Source organism: Mobula hypostoma, chromosome 3 (genome assembly GCF_963921235.1).
Source record: "Mobula hypostoma chromosome 3, sMobHyp1.1, whole genome shotgun sequence".
NCBI lineage: Eukaryota > Metazoa > Chordata > Chondrichthyes > Myliobatiformes > Myliobatidae > Mobula > Mobula hypostoma.
The window spans coordinates 24,994,813-25,014,014 of record NC_086099.1 but is presented as its reverse complement, the minus strand read 5'-3'; the positions used below and the strand labels follow the sequence as shown (position 1 = coordinate 25,014,014).

General features: G+C 40.8%; 1 protein-coding gene across 1 annotated transcript in view; it reads right to left on the bottom strand.

Annotated features, from left to right (window-relative positions):
- dnai1.2 (dynein, axonemal, intermediate chain 1, paralog 2) overlaps positions 1 to 19,202 on the bottom strand; it is a 206,416-nt gene that overhangs the window by 9,720 nt on the left and 177,494 nt on the right. The window contains exon 20 of the mRNA XM_063042782.1: positions 5,718 to 5,903. Coding sequence (XP_062898852.1) covers positions 5,718 to 5,903 — 186 coding nt within the window. The remainder of the gene's footprint in view (positions 1 to 5,717; positions 5,904 to 19,202) is intronic.

The window sequence follows — 19,202 nt, the reverse complement described above, 5'->3', positions numbered from 1 at the left end:
TCCCGGGGATTTATCCACTTTAATTTTCCTCAAGACAGCAAGGACCTCCTCCTTTTCGATCTGTACAGTTTCCATGATCTCACTACTTGTTTCTCTTAATTCCATAGACTTCATGCCAGTTTCCTTAGTAAATACAGATGCAAAAAACCTATTTAAGATCTCCCCCATTTCCTTTGGTTCCACACATAGCCAACCACTCTGATCTTCAAGAGGACCAATTTTATCCCTTACAATCCTTTTGCTCTTAATATACCTGTAAAAGCTCTTTGGATTATCCTTCACTTTGACTGCCAAGGCAACCTCATGTCTTCTTTTAGCCCTCCTGATTTCTTTCTTAAGTATTTTCTTGCACTTCTATACTCCTCAAGCACCTTATTTACTCCCTGCTTCTTATACTTGTCATACAACTCCCTCCTCTTCTTTATCAGAGTTGCAATATCCCTTGAGAACCAAGGTTCCTTATTCCTATTCACTTTGCCACTATTCACTTTTATATTAAGAAAAGCCATGGATCTAGTACACATGCTTGGAGAACATCGTGATTTTACTTCCTTTGAGCTCAAAAATAAACACTTCTTCATCATTTGTACTGCTGTTATAACTCAGTGACTCAGGATGTCCTGAACCAGCTGACCTACCCACTTTAAATGCCGCTAGTCTGCTGCTTTCTCATCATCAATGTTTAGCTCATTCAGAATGTCAGTAACATTAAGTTTTGTTCAGAATCCAGAAAGATCTTCATCATTGGCACAGTCTCTGATGAATGGTTCCATTCCAGAGTTATTGACATGAAATCAAGAGAAACCCTACATAGCACAGTTAGGATTTCTGTTTAGTTTAACAATAGGGTTGCAAGTATGCAAAAACGAGAAATACTTCTATAAATATTATTTTGATTTAAATTTCTGTAATTTTACAATTAAATTATTTTCAAATCTTAATAACTTAGTAATGCTATAGTGAATGTAATAATTTAGAACTGTACAAATGAAAATTACCACCCATATATTCCTCTTTCCAGTCTCCCTAAAGATTAAAGATAAAGATAAGCCTTATTTGTCAAATGTATTGTACATCAAAACATACAGTGAAATGTGTTGTGTGCGTCAAATCTCAAATTAATGAGAATTGTGAGGGGAGCCGGCAAGTGTCACCACACTTCTAGCGCCAACACAGCATGTCTGCAGCTCACTAACCACATGCCTCCGGAAAGTGGGAGGAAACAGGAGCACTCACAGGAAATCCATGTGGTCATGGAGACTCCATGTGGTCATGGAGAGAGCATACAAACTACTTGTAAACTGCAGTGGTATTTAAACCCTGATCTTACAGCTAACACTGTGAAACATTGCTTCAACCGCTACATTAACATGGTGGCCCTTTATTCCATGGTCCACTGTTCTCTCCCATCAGATTCCCTCTTTTCAGCCCTTTGCCACCTCCCAGCTTTTTACATAATTTCTACTCCCCACCTCCTCTCACCTAGATTCATGTTTCACCCACTAGCTCTTACTCCGCTATCTCCTCCACCCTTTTATACTGGTTATCTCCCCACTTTCCAGTACTGAAACTGGACTGTCAACTTCCCTCTATGAAAGCTGCTTGACTCACTGAGTTCATCTAGGATTTTGAATGTTGTTCCAGATTTCCACCATCTGAAAGAGTGTTTCATCCTCAGTGCACTTACATTCAGAGAGGAAGCTGGAGGGCATTCGAAACTTACTCAATTGTTCTCCATTTCATGTCCCCAACTACAACTCTGCGTCCAATTGCACAAAGTTTAAAGTTGCAGAAGGGTTGAGTGTCCAAGTGCATTATTTTCACAAGGTTATTGAGTAAATACAGTGACTGATTAGGAAATTTAACATGATTTTATAATTCAGAGGGGAATTAGAATACAAAAATGGGGAGGTACACTTTATTTATATAAGGCATTGGTGAGACCACAGGCTTGTCATGAAGACAATGTACAGTATTGTGGTCTCCTCTTTAAGGAAGCATGCTAATATGTTAGGGGCAGTTCAGAGAAGATTTACTGGACTAGCATGTGGAATGGGCAGTTTCTCTGAGGAGGGAATGTTGGATTAGTGAGGCTTGCATTTACTGGAGTTTGGAAAAGTGCAAGGGGATGACTGAAACATACAATATCCCAAGGAGTCTTGACAGGGTGGATATGGAGCAGATTTTAGTGGAGGATGTAGAACTGGGGTTCATTGTAAAAATAAGGAGTTGAGTTTAAGATACAGATGCAGGACTAAATAAATGCTGGATACTTTCCTTTTGCTGAATGCTTGGTCAACTACATGCAGTGGCAGATGATGCCTTAATGTGACTTGGAGCATTGCAGCAAGTTAGTGTAATCGAGTGGTTGGACAGTTAGAACATAGAACATAGAATAGTACAGCACACTACAGGTCCTTCGGCCCACAATGTTGTGCCTGCCCTTAAACCCTGCCTCCCATATAACACCCCACCTTAAATTCCTCCATATACCTGTCTAGTAATCTCTTAAATTTCACTAGTGTACCTGCCTCCATCACTGACTCAAGCAGTGCATTCCATGCACCAACCACTCTCTGAGTAAAAAACCTTCCTCTAATATCCCCCTTGAACTTCCCACCCCTTACCTTAAAGCCATATCCTCTTGTATTGAGCAGTGGTGCCCTGAGGAAGAGGCGCTGGCTATCCACTCTATCTATTCCTCTTAATATCTTGTATACCTCTATCATGTCTCCTCTCATCCTCCTTCTCTTCAAAGAGTAAAGCCCGAGCTCCTTTAATCTCTGATCATAATCCATACTCTAAACCAGGCAGCATCCTGGTAAATCTCCTCTGTACCCTTTCCAAAGTTTCCACATCCTTCCTATAGTGAGGCGACCAGAACTGGACACAGTACTCCAAGTGTGGCCTAACCAGAGTTTTATAGAGCTGCATCATTACCTCGCGACTCTTAAACTCTATCCCTCGACTTATGAAAGCTAACACCCCATAAGCTTTCTTAACTACCCTATCTACCTGTGAGGCAACTTTCAGGGATCTGTGGACATGTACCCCCAGATCCCTCTGCTCCTCCACACTAGCAAGTATCCTGCCATTTACTTTGTACTCTGCCTTGGAGTTTGACCTTCCAAAGTGTACCACCTCACACTTTTCCGGGTTGAACTCCATCTGCCACTTCTCAGTCCACTTCTGCAACCTATCAATGTCTCTCTGCAATCTTCAACAATCCTCTACACTATCCACAACACCACCAACCTTTGTGTCGTCTGCAAATTTTCCAACCCACCCTTCTACCCACCACAGACTGAGGTCCCTTAACATCTGCCGGACGATGCTGAGGATGTTCTACGAGTCTGTGGTGGCCAGTGCTATCATGTTTGCTGTTGTGTGCTGGGGCAGCAGGCTGAGGGTAGCAAACACCAACAGAATCAACAAACTCATTCATAAGGCCAGTGATGTTGTGGGAATGGAACTGGACTCTCTCACGGTGGTGTCTGAAAAGAGGATGCTGTCTAAGTTGCATGCCATCTTGGTCAATGTCTCCCATCTACTACATAATGTACTGGGTGGGCACAGGAGTACATTCAGCCAGAGACTCATTCCTCCAAGATGCAGCACAGAGCATCATAGGAAGTCATTCCTGCCTGTGGCCATCAAACTTTACAACTCCTCCCTTGGAGGGTCAGACACCCTGTGCCAATAGGCTGGTCCTGGACTTATTTCATAATTTACTGGCATAATTTACATATTACTATTTAACTATTTATTACTATTTTTCTATTACTATTCTATTACTATTTATTATTTCCATGACTATTATTATTTACTATTTACTAATAGTATTGCTATTACTATTTCTATTACTATTTATTATTTATGGTGCAACTGTAACGAAAACCAATTTCCCCCGGGATCAATAAAGTGGATCAATAAAGTATGACTATGACATCCAGGTCATTAATAAAAATCACGAAAAGTAGAGGTCCCAGAACAGATCCTTGTGGGACACCACTAGACACAACTCTCCAATCCGAATGTACTCCCTCCACCACGACCCTCTGCTTTCTGCAGGCAAGCCAATTCTGAATCCACCTGGACAAACTTCCCTGGATCCCATGCCTTCTGACTTTCTGAATAAGCCTACCGTGTGGAACCTTGTCAAATGCCTTACTAAAATCCATGTAGATCACATCCACTGCACTACCCTCATCTATATGCCTGGTCACCTCCTCAAAGAACTCTATCAGGCTTGTTAGACATGATCTGCCCTTCACAAAGCCATGCTGACTGTCCCTGATCAGACCATGATTCTCTAAATGCCCGTTGATCCTATCTCTAAAAATATTTTCCAACAGCTTTCCCACCACAGACCTAAGGCTCACTGGTCTATAATTACCCAGACTATCCCTACTACCTTTCTTGAACAAGGGGACAACATTCGCCTCCTTCCAATCCTCCGGTACCATTCCTGTGGACAATGGGGACATAAAGATCCTAGCCAGAGGCTCAGCAATCTCTTCCCTTGCCTCGTGGTGCAGCCTGGGGAATATGCCGTCAGGCCCTGGGGACATATCGATCCCAATGTATTTGAACAACTCCAACACCTCCTCTCCCTTAATATCAACATGCTCCAGAACATCAACCTCACTCATATTGTCCTCACCATCATCAAGTTCCCTCTCATTGGTAAATACCGAAGAGAAGTATTCTTTGAGGACCTCGCTCACTTCCACAGCCTCCGGGCACATTTTCCCACCTTTATCTCTGATTGGTCCTACCTTCACTCCTGTCATCCTTTTGTTCTTTACATAATTGAAGAATGCCTTGGGGTTTTCCTTTACCTTACTTGCCAAGGCCTTCTCATGCCCCCTTCTTGCTCTCCTCAGCCCCTTCTTAAGCTCCTTTCTTGCTACCCTATATTCCTCAATAGACCCATCTGATCCTTGCTTCCTAAACCTCATGTATGCTGCTTTCTTCCACCTGACTAGATTTTCCACCTCACTTGTCACCTATGGTTTCTTCACCCTACCATTCTTTATCTTCCTCACCGGGACAATCCCTAACATCCTGCAAGAGATTCCTAAACATCGATCCCTAAACATCGAACACATGTCCATAGTACATTTCCCTGCAAAAACATCATCCCAATTCACACCTGCAAGTTCTAGCCTTATAGCCTCATGATTTGCCCTTCCCCAATTAAAAATTTTCCTGTCCTCTCTGATTCTATCCTTTTCCATGATAGTGCTAAAGGCCAGGGAGTGGTGGTCACTGTCACCCGGATGCTCACCCACTGAGGGATCTGTGACCTGACCCGGTTCGTTACCTAATACTAGATCTAGTATGGCATTCTAGATATGTTCATGATAATGAAGTGCCAGCAGGGTCCACTTTTCATATATTTCACTCATCTGAGGAAGATTCCTCTTCATTTTCATCAAATTACAATAATAGATCTAAAGAAAAACTTACGGGTTATGCCATTCTGCATTGTACTTACTGAGTATTGTGTAATTAGGCTTGCCCTTAATGCATGGCATCTCTTTGAATGTCAAAGTTTGGCATTTCATTGCCCACATACTTAACAAAAAAAATAAAATTTTTAAAAATCACATTTAATTAATATATTTTAGAGCCAAAGGAGCTAATAGAGGCTTTGGAGAAAAATTGTAGCACTCTGTTGCATAGTACATCAGAAATTCAAGATACCATCTTACCTTTGGCTGTTTTCGCAGATTTGGAGACAACTTCAAGATTGTCACACCGCCACGCTCATCTCCGACCATTATGATGGGGTGGGTTGGGTTGAATGCAATATGTGTGAGTTTATTTCTCTTCTTGTTCACGATAGCTTGCTGACAAATTGGTTCATATTTGTTAACATTTAAATCATACACATGAACCTGGATCGGAAAGAAGTTCAAAGTGTTTAGGTGAACTTTAAATTTTAATTAAAGAGTAGTGATGTGAAGTATGAAGAATGAAAATGAAGGTGAAGAAATAAGCTAAACTCTCAAATGTTGGAGAAGCGTTCATAGTATATGCTCGGGTGCCTTTGATGCCTTGTGACTGAATTTACAGAAGATTAGGAAATAACTAACTTCAAATCTAAAACCAGAAGGTAGACACTCTGTCCTTGCCTAAATTGCTACAAAGGGTGTATATTTAATTTGATTTTGCCTTCCAGTTAAAAAATTTCCTTCCCCTCCCCTCTTCTTCTATTCCCCACTCTGGCCCCTTACCTCTTCTCACCTCCTGTGGATCCCATCCTTTACTTCAATGGTCCACTCTCCTCTCCTATCAGATTCTTTCCTCTCCAGCTCTTTACTTTTCCTACCCATCTGGATTCACCTATCAATTTCTAGCTATCCTCCTTCTCCTCTCCTCAACTTTTAATTCTGTTGTCTTCCTCCTTCATTTCCAGCCCAAAATGTTGATTATTTATTCATTTCCATGTATGTTGCTGGACCTGCTGAGTTCCTCCAGCATTTTAAATTATGAGGACACACAGTCCTCTTTTATTGTCATTTAGTAATGCATGCATTAAGAAATGATACAATGTTTTTCCAGAATGATATCACAGAAACACATGACAAACCGACTTAAAAACTGACAAACACCACATAATTATAACATATAGTTACAACAGTGCAAAGCAATACCATAATTTGATAAGAACAGATGATGGGTACGGTAAAAGTCTCAAAGTCTCTGGAAAGTCCCATAATCTCACGCAGAACCTCCAGCGCCACAAACTTGCCAATGCAGCATCCTGGAATTATCTGACCACAGTCCGACTTTCGAGTCCATCCAAAAACTTCGAGCCTCTGACCAGCTCTCCAACACTGAGCACCGAGCACCACCTCTGTCGAGTGCTTCGATCCCGGCCCCGGCAACAGGCAAAGCCGAGGATTTGGGGCCTTTCTCTCCGGAGATTCTCGATCGCACGGTAGCAGCGGCAGTGAAGCGGGCATTTCAGAAGTTTCTCCAGGTGTTCCTCCGTGCTTCTCACGTCTGTCTCCATCAAATCAGGATTGTGCACGGCCCCCTATTTAACACATAACGATATCAATTCAGAACGGCCGCGCGCACTGCATCGCGCCACCATCTTCTCCTCCCTCCCTTGTATGTGTTACAATGGGATGTTAGTTAAATGGACTTGCACTATCAAAGAGAAGCCTGTATAAACAAAACTACTCAATGAGTAAGCCTTCCAAAGAAATTTAATATCTACAGTGTGTCATGGGATGTTCCATTTCACTGTATATGATAGATTTCCCGTCAGAATGCTTGAAGAATTAAATATAAATGCAGTAGAAGATAATTCAGGACAATGATTTTTTTTAGCAAAAACGTTCGGGGATTTTCAGTGATACTTTTATGAATACAAAATACTGTAAATCATGGCCTTATTTTATATTTTCTTTAAAGTGTATATTCAAATATTAGTCAGTGGTTATGAAGTAGTTGTTATTGGACCAGCAGCCAAAATTCTGGATCGATTTATCCAGAGTTCAAGATCAAGTCTCATCATGACAATTTAATTTCAGTTCCTGAAGTAAAAAAAAACTAGTCAAATTACTAGCAACACAGATCAAAGTTGCCGGTGAACACAGCAGGCCAGGCAGTATCTCTAGGAAGAGGTACAGTCGACGTTTCAGGCCGAGACCCTTCGTCAGGACTAACTGAAGGAAGAGTTAGTAAGAGATTTGAAAGGGGGAGGGGGAGATCTAAAATGATAGGAGAAGACAGGAGGGAGAGGGATGGAGCCAAGAGCTGTACAGGTGATTGGCAAAGGGGATATGAGAGGATCATGGGACAGGAGGCCCAGGGAGAAAGACAAGGCGGGGGGGAATCCAGAGGATGGGCAAGGGGTATAGTCAGAGGGACAGAGGGAGAAAAAGGAGAGTGAGAGAAAGAATGTGTGTATAAAATTAAATAACAGATGAGGTACGAGGGGGAGGTGGGGTATTAGCGGAAGTTAGAGGAGTCGATGTTCATGCCATCAGGTTGGAGGGAACCCAGACGGAATATAAGGTGTTGTTCCTCCAACCTGAGTGTGGCTTCATCTTTACAGTAGAGGAGGCCGTGGATAGACATATCAGGATGGGAGTGGGACGTGGAATTAAAATGTGTGGCCACTGGGAGATCCTGCTTTCTCTGGCGGACAGAGCGTAGGTGTTCAGCAAAGCGGTCTCCCAGTCTGCGTCGGGTCTCGCCAATATATAGAAGGCCACATCGAGAGCACCGGACGCAGTATATCACCCCAGCCGACTCACAGGTGAAGTGTTGACTCACCTGGAAGGACTGTTTGGGGCCCTGAATGGTGGTAGGGGAGGAAGTGTAAGGGCATGTGTAGCACTTGTTCCGCTTACAAGGATAAGTGCCAGGAGGGAGATCAGTGGGGAGGGATGTGGGGGGGGGACGAATGAACAAGGGAGTCGCGTAGGGAGCGATCCCTGCGGAAAGCAGAGTGGCGGGGGAGGGAAAGATGTGCTTAGTGGTGGGATCCCGTTGGAGGTGGCGGAAGTTACGGAGAATAATAGGTTGGACCCGGAGGCTGGTGGGGTGGTAGGTGAGGACCAGGGGAACCCTATTCCTAGTGGGGTGGCGGGAGGATGGAGTGAGAGCAGATGTACGTGAAATGGGGGAGATGCGTTTGATAGCAGAGTTGATAGTGGAGGAAGGGAAGCCCCTTTCTTTAAAAAAGGAGGACACCTCCCTCGTCCTAGAATGAAAAGTCTCATCCTGAGAGCAGATGCGGCGGAGACGGAGGAATTGCGAGAAGGGAATGGCGTTTTTGCAAGAGACAGGGTGAGAAGAGGAATAGTCCAGATAGCTGTGAGAGTCAGTAGGCTTATAGTAGACATCAGTGGATAAGCTGTCTCCAGAGACAGAGACAGAAAGATCTAGAAAGGGGAGGGAGGTGTCGGAAATGGACCAGGTAAACTTGAGGGCAGGGTGAAAGTTGGAGGCAAAGTTAATAAAGTCAACGAGTTCTGCACGCGTGCAGGAAGCAGCGCCAATGCAGTCGTCGATGTAGCGAAGGAAAAGTGGGGGACAGATACCAGAATAGGCACGGACATAGATTGTTCCACAAACCCAACAAAAAGGCAGGCATAGCTAGGACCCATTCGGGTGCCCATAGCTACACCTTTAGTTTGGAGGAAGTGGGAGGAGCCAAAGGAGAAATTATTAAGAGTAAGGACTAATTCCGCTAGACGGAGCAGAGTGGTGGTAGAGAGGAACTGATTAGATCTGGAATCCAAAAAGAAGCGGAGAGCTTTGAGACCATCCTGATGGGGGATGGAAATATATAGGGACTGGACATCCATGGTGAAAATAAAGTGGTGGGGGCCAGGGAACTTAAAATCATCGAAAAGTTTAAGAGCGTGAGAAGTGTCACGAACATAGGTAGGAAGGGATTGAACAACGGGGGATAAAACCTTGTCGAGGTAGGCAGAAATGAGTTTGGTGGGGCAGGAGCAAGCTGAGACAATAGGTCTGCCAGGACAGGCAGGTTTGTGGACCTGTTGTTGTAGTCAAATTACTAGATTAGCAATGGATTCAGAGAGGACATATGGAGTTCCATGTTATCATGGGACTCCAGACCTTTTGTGCGGTCCACACTTACGTGCCTTACCATACCAGTTAGACCAATATTAGTTCGAGATGCGCAATAAATGCTGGCCTTGATAGCAATGTCCAGATGCTGAGAATAAAGTGAGGAAAGAAACAACAGCAAGTCAGAGATGACTCACCATCTGACATCCCAACACAGATATATCTCAGAAATGGCAGATGTCAGATGATTCATGTTCTTGGTTGAAAGCAATGTCAATGTCACACCAGAAACCCGACAATATCCAGGACAAAGTAATCTCCTTATATGAAAAGTCCACTTTCATTTGCCGCCTTCCTATCTTAAAGGAGTGACAGTAATGTATTTCACTCAGTTAGGGAGATTGCAGCCTCTCCTCCTGGTGAATACAATGCTGAATTATCCTTGTCAGTGCACACAGCAGGTCATGTGACTGGGCCTCAAATAATTATTTGCATTAAAGCCACATATTATGAAAACTTGTTTATCATCTTGACAGGTAATGCCTGACACTTACATTTTATTTCTTATTAAGGAATGCAAAATAAAAAGAAATTCTCTCTGCAAGTGTTAAAGATGAATAATTTTCGATTCAGAGTAAAATTTTTTATTATATATTTTGAGTCTTTATACATAAAATGCCACTCAACAGATGATGCTGGGCAGAGGGAACACATCTTTTTGACAAATAAAACCAAATGTATTAATTGGCAAGGTTTACTTAGTTCATTATGTCTCTACTTGGTATGAGTGATGAGTGTTGCTCACGGATGGTTTAGCAGCAGATCAGATAGCATCTACGGAGGGAAATCAACAGTCTATATTTTGGGTTGAAACTCTTCATTGTGACTGGAAAGGGGGTAGAAGACAGATTAAGAAGGTGGGAGGAGGGGGAGGAGTACAAGTCAACAGTTTTACTCTCCCCTTCTAGTCCAGATGAATCGTTTCAGCCCAAAAGATGTGCTACGGTAGCGTAGCAGTTAGCGCAACACTATTAAAGTTCAAGGTGTTGGAGTTCAGTCCCTGCATCCTCTCTAAAGAGTCTGTACCCTGTGGAATGCATGGGTTTTCTCTGGATCCTCTGGTTTTCCTCCCACAGTCCATAGATATACAGGTTAGCAGGTTAATTGGTTATTGTAAATTGTCCTGTGATTAGGCTAGGGTTAAATCAGGGATTGCTGGACAGTGTGACTCGAAGAGCCAGAAGGGCCTATTTTGTGCTGAATCTCTAAAACATCGACTGCTTATTTCCCTCCATAGATGCTGCCTGACCTGCTGAGTTCCATCAGCATTTTGTGTGTGTTTCTCTGGATTTCCAGCATCTGCAAAAGCTCCTGTGTCTCTGACTGGAAGCAGGGATAGAGAGGGCAGACGCAAAGATCAGCACCTTCTCAATCACTTAATTCATATTCATTGTCTCACTAATTCACAGATTTATAACCATTCTGAATTACTTGGAGCCACTTTATGGATAATGAAGAAGGCCGACTTTGCTCATTTTGAGATCTTTTGCATTGATATCTATTTTGTAAATAAACAACAGCCTTCCCAAAATTAAGTGGCTTCCATTCTTTCATTCATCAAGTCTATGCCACTCTAATGTACCCACACACTGGTCCCCCATAATTTGTCTGACTTTTGTCCCCAATGATCTGATTGACATCCATCCTACTCTGACTTGTACCTAACCAACTCTATTAATTGTCTCTCAGAACTCACTTATTTGCTATTCCACCCTCTCCCTCTGTCTCACAGAGAATAAAATATACATTTCCTTGCAATGTTAGGAAACTACTGAGATAATGTTCATGTTATTGTACAAAGAATATAACAAAAGACCATATTGCTATATTTTTATATGAGAATTCCTGAGAGAACGCATTTAATCATAGCATTTAGTATTTATCTTCATTTAAAGAGAAAGAAATTCAGTTATCTTAGTATCACTGAATTGTGTCTGGCTGCCTGTTCATTTCATGTATATGGTGAAACAGCAACCTGTTACTAAAGTGAACCTGTTTGAAGTGGCCAGTCTATTAAGTGGATCCAAAATGAAATCTGATTTTCTGTGTGCCTATCTTTGCTTTGGAGAGATGGTATAATTAGCGATGTATTGAGGTCCCTTAAAGGCTGATTGTTTTTGTTGGAACCAGCACAAAAATAATCATCTCGATTGTTAGATGTGATTGAATTTTTAAAGTCAGAAAGAAGCAGCAGGAAATACTCATTTTTTTCCTTTTTATTTGCTTTGACATGTTATATCAGATCTCTGTTTATATGTTTTGACAGATTTCTGACTTATATTTTAAATTTATACATCTCTAAGATGTTGAGAGTGGAATGACAGAGGTACAACTTACCATAATGAAGCCTGAACATTGCGATTTGTTGTATTGATACAACTGAAAATCATTTTCTTTCAGAATGAGATGTTAAAAAGAATAACACTTTGAAACACTAGGTTGATAGCTATATGGACAGGAAAGGAATGGATGGTTATGGACTGAGTGCAGGTCGGTGGGACTACGTGAGAGTAAGAGTTCAGCATGGACTAGAAGGGCCGAGATGGCCTGTTTCCATGCTGTAATTGTTATATGGTTTTAAACCGGGCATTTCTGGACGGAGTCAACCTTGTTGCCTTGGTGTAGTTTCCATTTCAGTAATGTAGAGGATACCATCTTTCTCTGTGCTTTCTCCTTGTCAAAACATTGCAAACATTGATCAAACACTTATGGGTCAGCTTGGTCTTCACAACACAGGAGGGGACTGAACCATTATAGTACAAAGTTCTATTCTTCACCTTTCATCCTTTACCCCAAAATACACAGTACCAACCATTAATACAAAATTTTCCGCAGATGCTGGAAATCAAGAGTAGCACACACAAAATGATGGAGGAACTTAGCAGGTCAGGCAACATCTATGGAGAGGAATAAAGAGTCGATGTTTTGGGTTGAGATACTTCATCAGGACTTCATTAAGATTAGTGCTAACCATCCTATCCCTGACCTCACTCCAGCTCATCCTTTTCCCTTCTTCAACACCTCCATCTTGGCTCCCATCTTGCTCCTGAGTCTCCAAATGCAGATCAGACATATTCAGTTTGTGATTCTCTATTCATCTTCTCCACCCAATTCAACTTGATTGCTTCCAATTCTTCCATTTCCATTACTGACAAAATCAAAACAGTGCAAATGGAGACCTCACAGGTCAAATTAAATTGGCACCAAGGTTAAATGACTGAAATGTGCACTGGCTCCCATGGAGGTGGCTAATTAGTGCCTCCATACTAGGGCTCCAGACTATGACGACATGTATTTTAGGGTGCATTTTTTTTTTAAATTTATCTACCAAGAACCCTATCATGGGGAATTACATTTTAACTTTTAAAAAAGAATCAGAATTCTGTACTTTTAAACACTATTCAATTGGTATCACTGTCTAAATCATGTATCATACGTCTACATTTATTATAATTTCCACTCAAAACAGCAAGAGAAATATAGCGTAATTTATCTCACAGTGCAGAAAGACATTTTAATTTCTTATGATTGAAATCAAACTACATTGCTTAAAATGGGACTTATTTATAAAAACACTTTTGAACAATAAACTACCTCATGCAGCATTATTCTTGTCCAGTGCCAAAATGTTAAATTACTTTACTTCCATTCAGCAGAATCTGTCATTCACAAACAACCACTTTTAACTATAATCACTAACCATAATCTTTCAAACAATATTATTATAGCAGCTGGTCATAGAGTCAAAGGACATGGAAACAAGCCCTTTGTCCCTATTCGTCCATGCTGAACGTGTCACCCAATGAGCTGGTCCCATCTGCCTGCATTTGGCCTATAACCCTTTACATCCTCCTTAGCTGCTGGTAGAACAATCTAAGAATCACAATATGGTACATAATGACAAAAATAAAAAATATGATTTTTAAAATATATGATTGTGTTATGATTTCACAAGATTTCTGAATACCTCACAGCTAATAAAGTGTTTTCAAGGTGTAGGTGGTGTGGCAGTCTTCAAAAAAACTGGCAGCTTACTCATGCAGCGTAAACACTAACAATACTACTAAGTCAAATAAATTCATAATGGGAGTATCCTGGGCAGTCGATCTATCCCCCATTTCTACTTGAGAAAGTAAATTGGGATGTTATTACAATGCTCTGTCAAGTTGCTTTTACTGATACTTGGTTATAGCAAATTTCAATCAAAACCTCGATGTACCTTTTTAACTTCAGCATATATTAGAAGACAAAATGAGCCTTGACATGTCCATAAGCAATGTTAGCATTCATTTTGAGAGGACAAGAATATAAAAATAAGGATGTAATGCTGAGGCCTTTATAAGGCACTAGTGAGTCCTTACTTGGAGTATTGTGAGCAGTTTTGGGCCCCTTATCTAAGGAAGGATGTGCTGACATTGGAGACAGTTCAAAGGAGGTTCATAAAAATGATTCCGGGAATGAAAGTTTTTTTATATGAGGGATGTTTGATGGCTCTGGGCCTGTACTCATTGGAACTTAGAAGAATGAGGGGGGATCTCACTCAAATGTTGAATGGCCCTGATAGAGTTGATGTGAATAGTATGTTTCCTACAGTAGGGGAGACTAAGAGCAAGAGGGCACAACCTCAGAACAGAGGGACGTCCATTTAGAACGGAGATGAAGGGGAATTTCTTTAGCCAGTGGGCAGTGAATCTGTGGAATTTGTTGCCTTTGGCAGCTGTGGAGGCCAGATCATTGGGTGTTTTTAAAGCAGAGATTGATAGGTTTTTGAGGGTCTCATAATGAGAGTATCTTAGGCAGTCAATCTAACCCCCATTTCTACTTGAGAAAACAAATTAGGACATTATCACAATGCTCTTTCAAGTTGTGAAAAGTTAAGTAGAGAAGGCAAAGAATGGGGTTGAGAAGCAAATGGATCAGCCATGATCAAATGGTGGAACAGACTAAATGGGCTGAATGGCCTAATTCTGCTACTATGTCTTATGGTCTTATAAGATATCATATTCATGAATCCCAAACTTGCTGCATTAAAAGTTTCAAAATGTTAAGTCCCTTTATTTAGGTTTGAACACGATATGCTGACTCAGGGATGTTGCCATAGAGTTATGATTGGTACCTTGCTTCAGTAGTAAGGAATGAAGTACTGTAATATAGTTCCTAATTGTTGAACTATAGTTCACAGCACATTATTGTATAAAAGTCCTTATCAATGGTCAAACTCGCTGCAGTATTATGCAAGAATTAAATCTAAAGGAATATGTAAGATCTGACTTCAAGAGCAGGAAAACAATTGTGATTGTACTTGCATTAGCAAAGTTTTCAATGGGATAAAGAATACAGTAAAGCCTAAAGCAGGCAATGCTAAGTAGATGGAGTGGTTATGGAGTTTATAACTCATTATTGAAACTTGTTAATAGTGTGATTAAGATCAAGTGGTGTTTAAGAAGGGGATGAAACCAGCGGTGATAAAATGAAGTTTTTCACAATGGTTGAGGTTGTTGTTTCTCTTAATACTAAGCTGGAGGAATTATTACCAATGTAGACTAGGTCTTCTGATATGGAGTCTTACTGTACAAAAGGCAATTGAGAATCCTAGCAATTGGAGACAGATCCCACATTTCCTTTTTAACCTTTTCCTATATTATTTAAATACAATTTATTGAATTAATTTATTTAGAATATGAAAACCTATTGTTTAAATTAATGACTTGATTGTATTTTACCATATAAAAAATCTGATATGCTTTTCCATTGTACCTCCCTCTGCAACTGGATTCTCGACTTCCTTATTGGGGATCACAGTCAGACTGGATCAGTAATAACATCTGCCCCTTGCTAACTATCAACACAGGTGCATCTCAAGGATGCGTGCTTAATCCACTGCTCTACTCTGTCTACAGTTATGACTCTCTGGCCAAGTACATCTCAAATACCATCTATAAATTTGCTGATGATACCAATGTTATTGTTGGTAGAATCTCAGATGCCAATGAGAAGCCAATAAAGGAGGCTGGTTGGGCAGTGTCACAATAACATCCTTGCACTCAACATCAGCAAGACAACAAAACTGGTTGTGGATTTCAGGATGGGGAAGTCGGGAGAACATACACCAGTCCGCACTGGGAGATCAGCAGTGGAAAGGGTACACTAAGCTCCTAGGCACCACACATTGAAGAAATCAATAAGTATACTATTGGCTTAACTTCGTTAGGAGTCTGAGGAGACTTGATATATCACCAAGGCTCTTATAAATTTCTATAGATGCATGGTGGAGAGCATTCTGACTGGCTACATTAGTGTCTGGTATGGAGCCTTCAATGTACAAGATTGCAAGAAACTGCACTGGGTTATCGATTCAGCTTGGGCACAAACCACCACATCATCGAGGACATCTACAACAGGCAGCGGCATCCATCAGGACCCTTACCATCCAGGACACGCCCTCTTTTCATTACTGCCATCACGGAGGAGGTACAGGAGCCTGAAGATTCGCACTCAATGATTTAGGAACAGCTTCTTTCCCTCCACCGTCAGATTTCTGAATGGTCCATTTACTAATGAACACTACCTTGATATTCCTTTTTTTGCGCTATTTATTTACTTTTGCAATTCATAAATTTTTATGTCTACTACTGCACTACTTCTGCAAAACAACAAAGTGCACATCATATAAGTCAGTGATAATAAACCTGATTCTGATAGCTGTTATTTCCTTGGTTTCATAGTGCTTTTCACATTTTTAACTTGGTTACATTTGTAAGCTAGTTACAACATAACAATTCAAAATCTGCTTCATCGGCTGTAAATTGTTTTCAGATGTCCTGAAATAGCACTGTACAAATATAGGCCTCACATTTTTGTTTATACTGTATGTGATTTTATGAACTTTGTATTTGTGCCAAAATGCGTATGTATAAAAATGTGAGCAATTCACACTACAGTATTAATTATTTTAAAATATATCTGTAAGCAGTAGACTTGGAAGAGATAATCACAGAGTTATAGAGGATTATATCACAGAAATAGGCCATTTAGTCCATCTAGTCTGTACCAGTTTGGCATTCTGCCTAGACCCATTTACTTGCACTGGACTATAACCCGCCATTTGTCTCTCATTCGTGTATCTATCTGAATTTCTCTTAATTTTTCAATTGAACCCACATCTACAACTTCCACTGGCAGCTCATTCCACACTTACACCACCCACTGAGTGAAAAGGTTCGCCCTCAGATTTCCCTTAAATAGTTCACTTTCACCCTAAACCAATGACCTCTAGTTCTAGTCTCACCCAACCTGAGGGGAAAATCCTTATATATCCCCTCATAATTTTGTATACCCTTAAAAGATCTCCCTCATTTTCCTGAGCTATTTTGAATGAAGTCCTAAACTATTCAGATATTCCCTATAAATCAAATTCCGGCAACACCCTTGTACATTTTCTCTGCACTCTTGCCAGCTTATACATTACAACTTTATAATTCCTTAGACTGATAGGCAGTCCAAAGGCCATTTAGGTTCCTGTCACTGGGGCACCAAATGCAAGGCACCTTGATATTATGAAAGCACTCAGTTTCAAGTTGGAATAAAGCGAGATCTTATAGATGTATATAAAATCATCGGGGGCAGAGATGAAGTGAATGTACGCAAGCTTTTCCCTCTCAGGCTGGGTGAGACTAGAACTAGAGGTTTCATATGCCAAAATACTATACAACATGTTACATTTTCTTTCAAAGTTTTGTAAATTTCCTTAATATTTTCACCCAGTCCTTAGAAAATGCCAAACACAGAGTTGGTGTTTCTTAGGAATATTTAGGGTGAAACGGGATGAACATGAAAAAAGAAAAATACGGTAACACATGAAACCTGTAACAACCAAGTTCAATATAAAATCTGTTATAACACAGATTTCCCAAGGAAATATTCTGTACAGTTATATCATGCCTCAATGTCAAATTTACCATTAGTCATTTCCATCTGTTTGATCTTGCATTTGTGTGTGTTACAGAAGAAGTCCACAATATCAATCCTCATCCATGATTCCTTCTTTCAAGCTACCAAATAACTCTGATAATTTGCTATGTCATTATTAGGACCATTGGTGGTGAGGATCAAAAATGTAGTCCTTTCTGCCATCTCACCAGAGTGCCAGTTCCCATGCTCATCTCCATTCGCAAGTTCTTGGTTTGTATATTCCCTTTTAAATTATTGGGGCCCAAGTTGTGCAATGAGGTTGAAATCTGTTCAATTTAGTTAAAAATAATTGTTTTTAAAATAGTTAAAATAATTTATTTAATGTGAATATCACTTCATGTTGAGAAAAGAAAAGCGATATTACTTGAAAAACATGCAAATGTGTTTAGTTGAAAATTCTGAGAATCTGTGTGCAAGGTACTCTTGTATAGTATTGAGCACTGAATCTGCCATCGACTTGTGAGGGTTCACATTTAATTTTCAGCACGCAGTTAATTGCTCATGCCTGGGGAGGGGCAGTACAAGTTGTACTCATTCACCATAAAGTGACCGATGCATGAATGTTACAGTGTTTATGTTTCATTTGTCTCGCTTTTTCAGGGATATTAAAGTTGATTCACTTCATTGTGAGATTTGTTTTTTTGGGGCAGCAGCATGTTGCAATAAAAAACAATCAAAGCTCTCGATTACCTTGACACAGTACTGTCGTAAGTTTATGTATTGGACTGTACTTCTGCTGAAAAATATTCATGAATTATGTGAATAATGATAAACTTGATTCTGATATGAGTCTATTATGTGGGAAGGGGTTAGGGAGAGTGGAATCATCGTTGGGAAAAGAGGAAGTGAGGGGGTATGAGCAGAAAGCACCAGAGAGACATTCTGTCTATACAAATAAAATTAAATATTGCAGAAAGGGAAGGGAAAAAATACTGAGGTAGTGTTCATGGGCTCATTGTCCATTCAGAAATCTGATGGTGGAGGGAAAGAAGCTGTTCCTGAAATGTTGAGTGTGTGTCTTCAAGCTCCTGTACCTTCTCCCTGATGGTAACAATGAGAAGAAGGCATATCTTGGGTGATGGGGGTCCTTAATGATGGATGCTGCCTTTTTGAGGCATCACATTTTGAAGGTGTTCTTTATGCTGGAGAGGCTAGTGCCCATGATGGAGCTGGCTTGAGATTACAACTTTCCGCAGCTTCTGCTAATCCTGTGACCCCCTCCAATCCAGATGGTGGTCTAACTAGTTCAAATGCTCTTCAAGGTACATCTGTAGAAATTTGCGAGTGTCTTTGGTGACATATGAATTGTCCTCAAACCTCTAATGAAATATAGCCGCTATATTGCCTTCTTTGTAGTTTCATCAATATATTGGGCCCAGGACAGATCCTCAGAGATGTTGATACACAGAAACTTGAAATTGCCCTTTCCACTTATGATCCCTCGATAAGGACTAGTGTATGTTCCCTCGACTTCCCCTTCTTGAAGTTCACAATCAGTTCCTGGGTTTATGGATGTTGAGTACAATGTTGTTGCTGCAACACCACTTGACTAGCTAATCTGCCTCACTCCTGTATGCCTTCTTGTCACCATCTGAAATTCTGTCAAC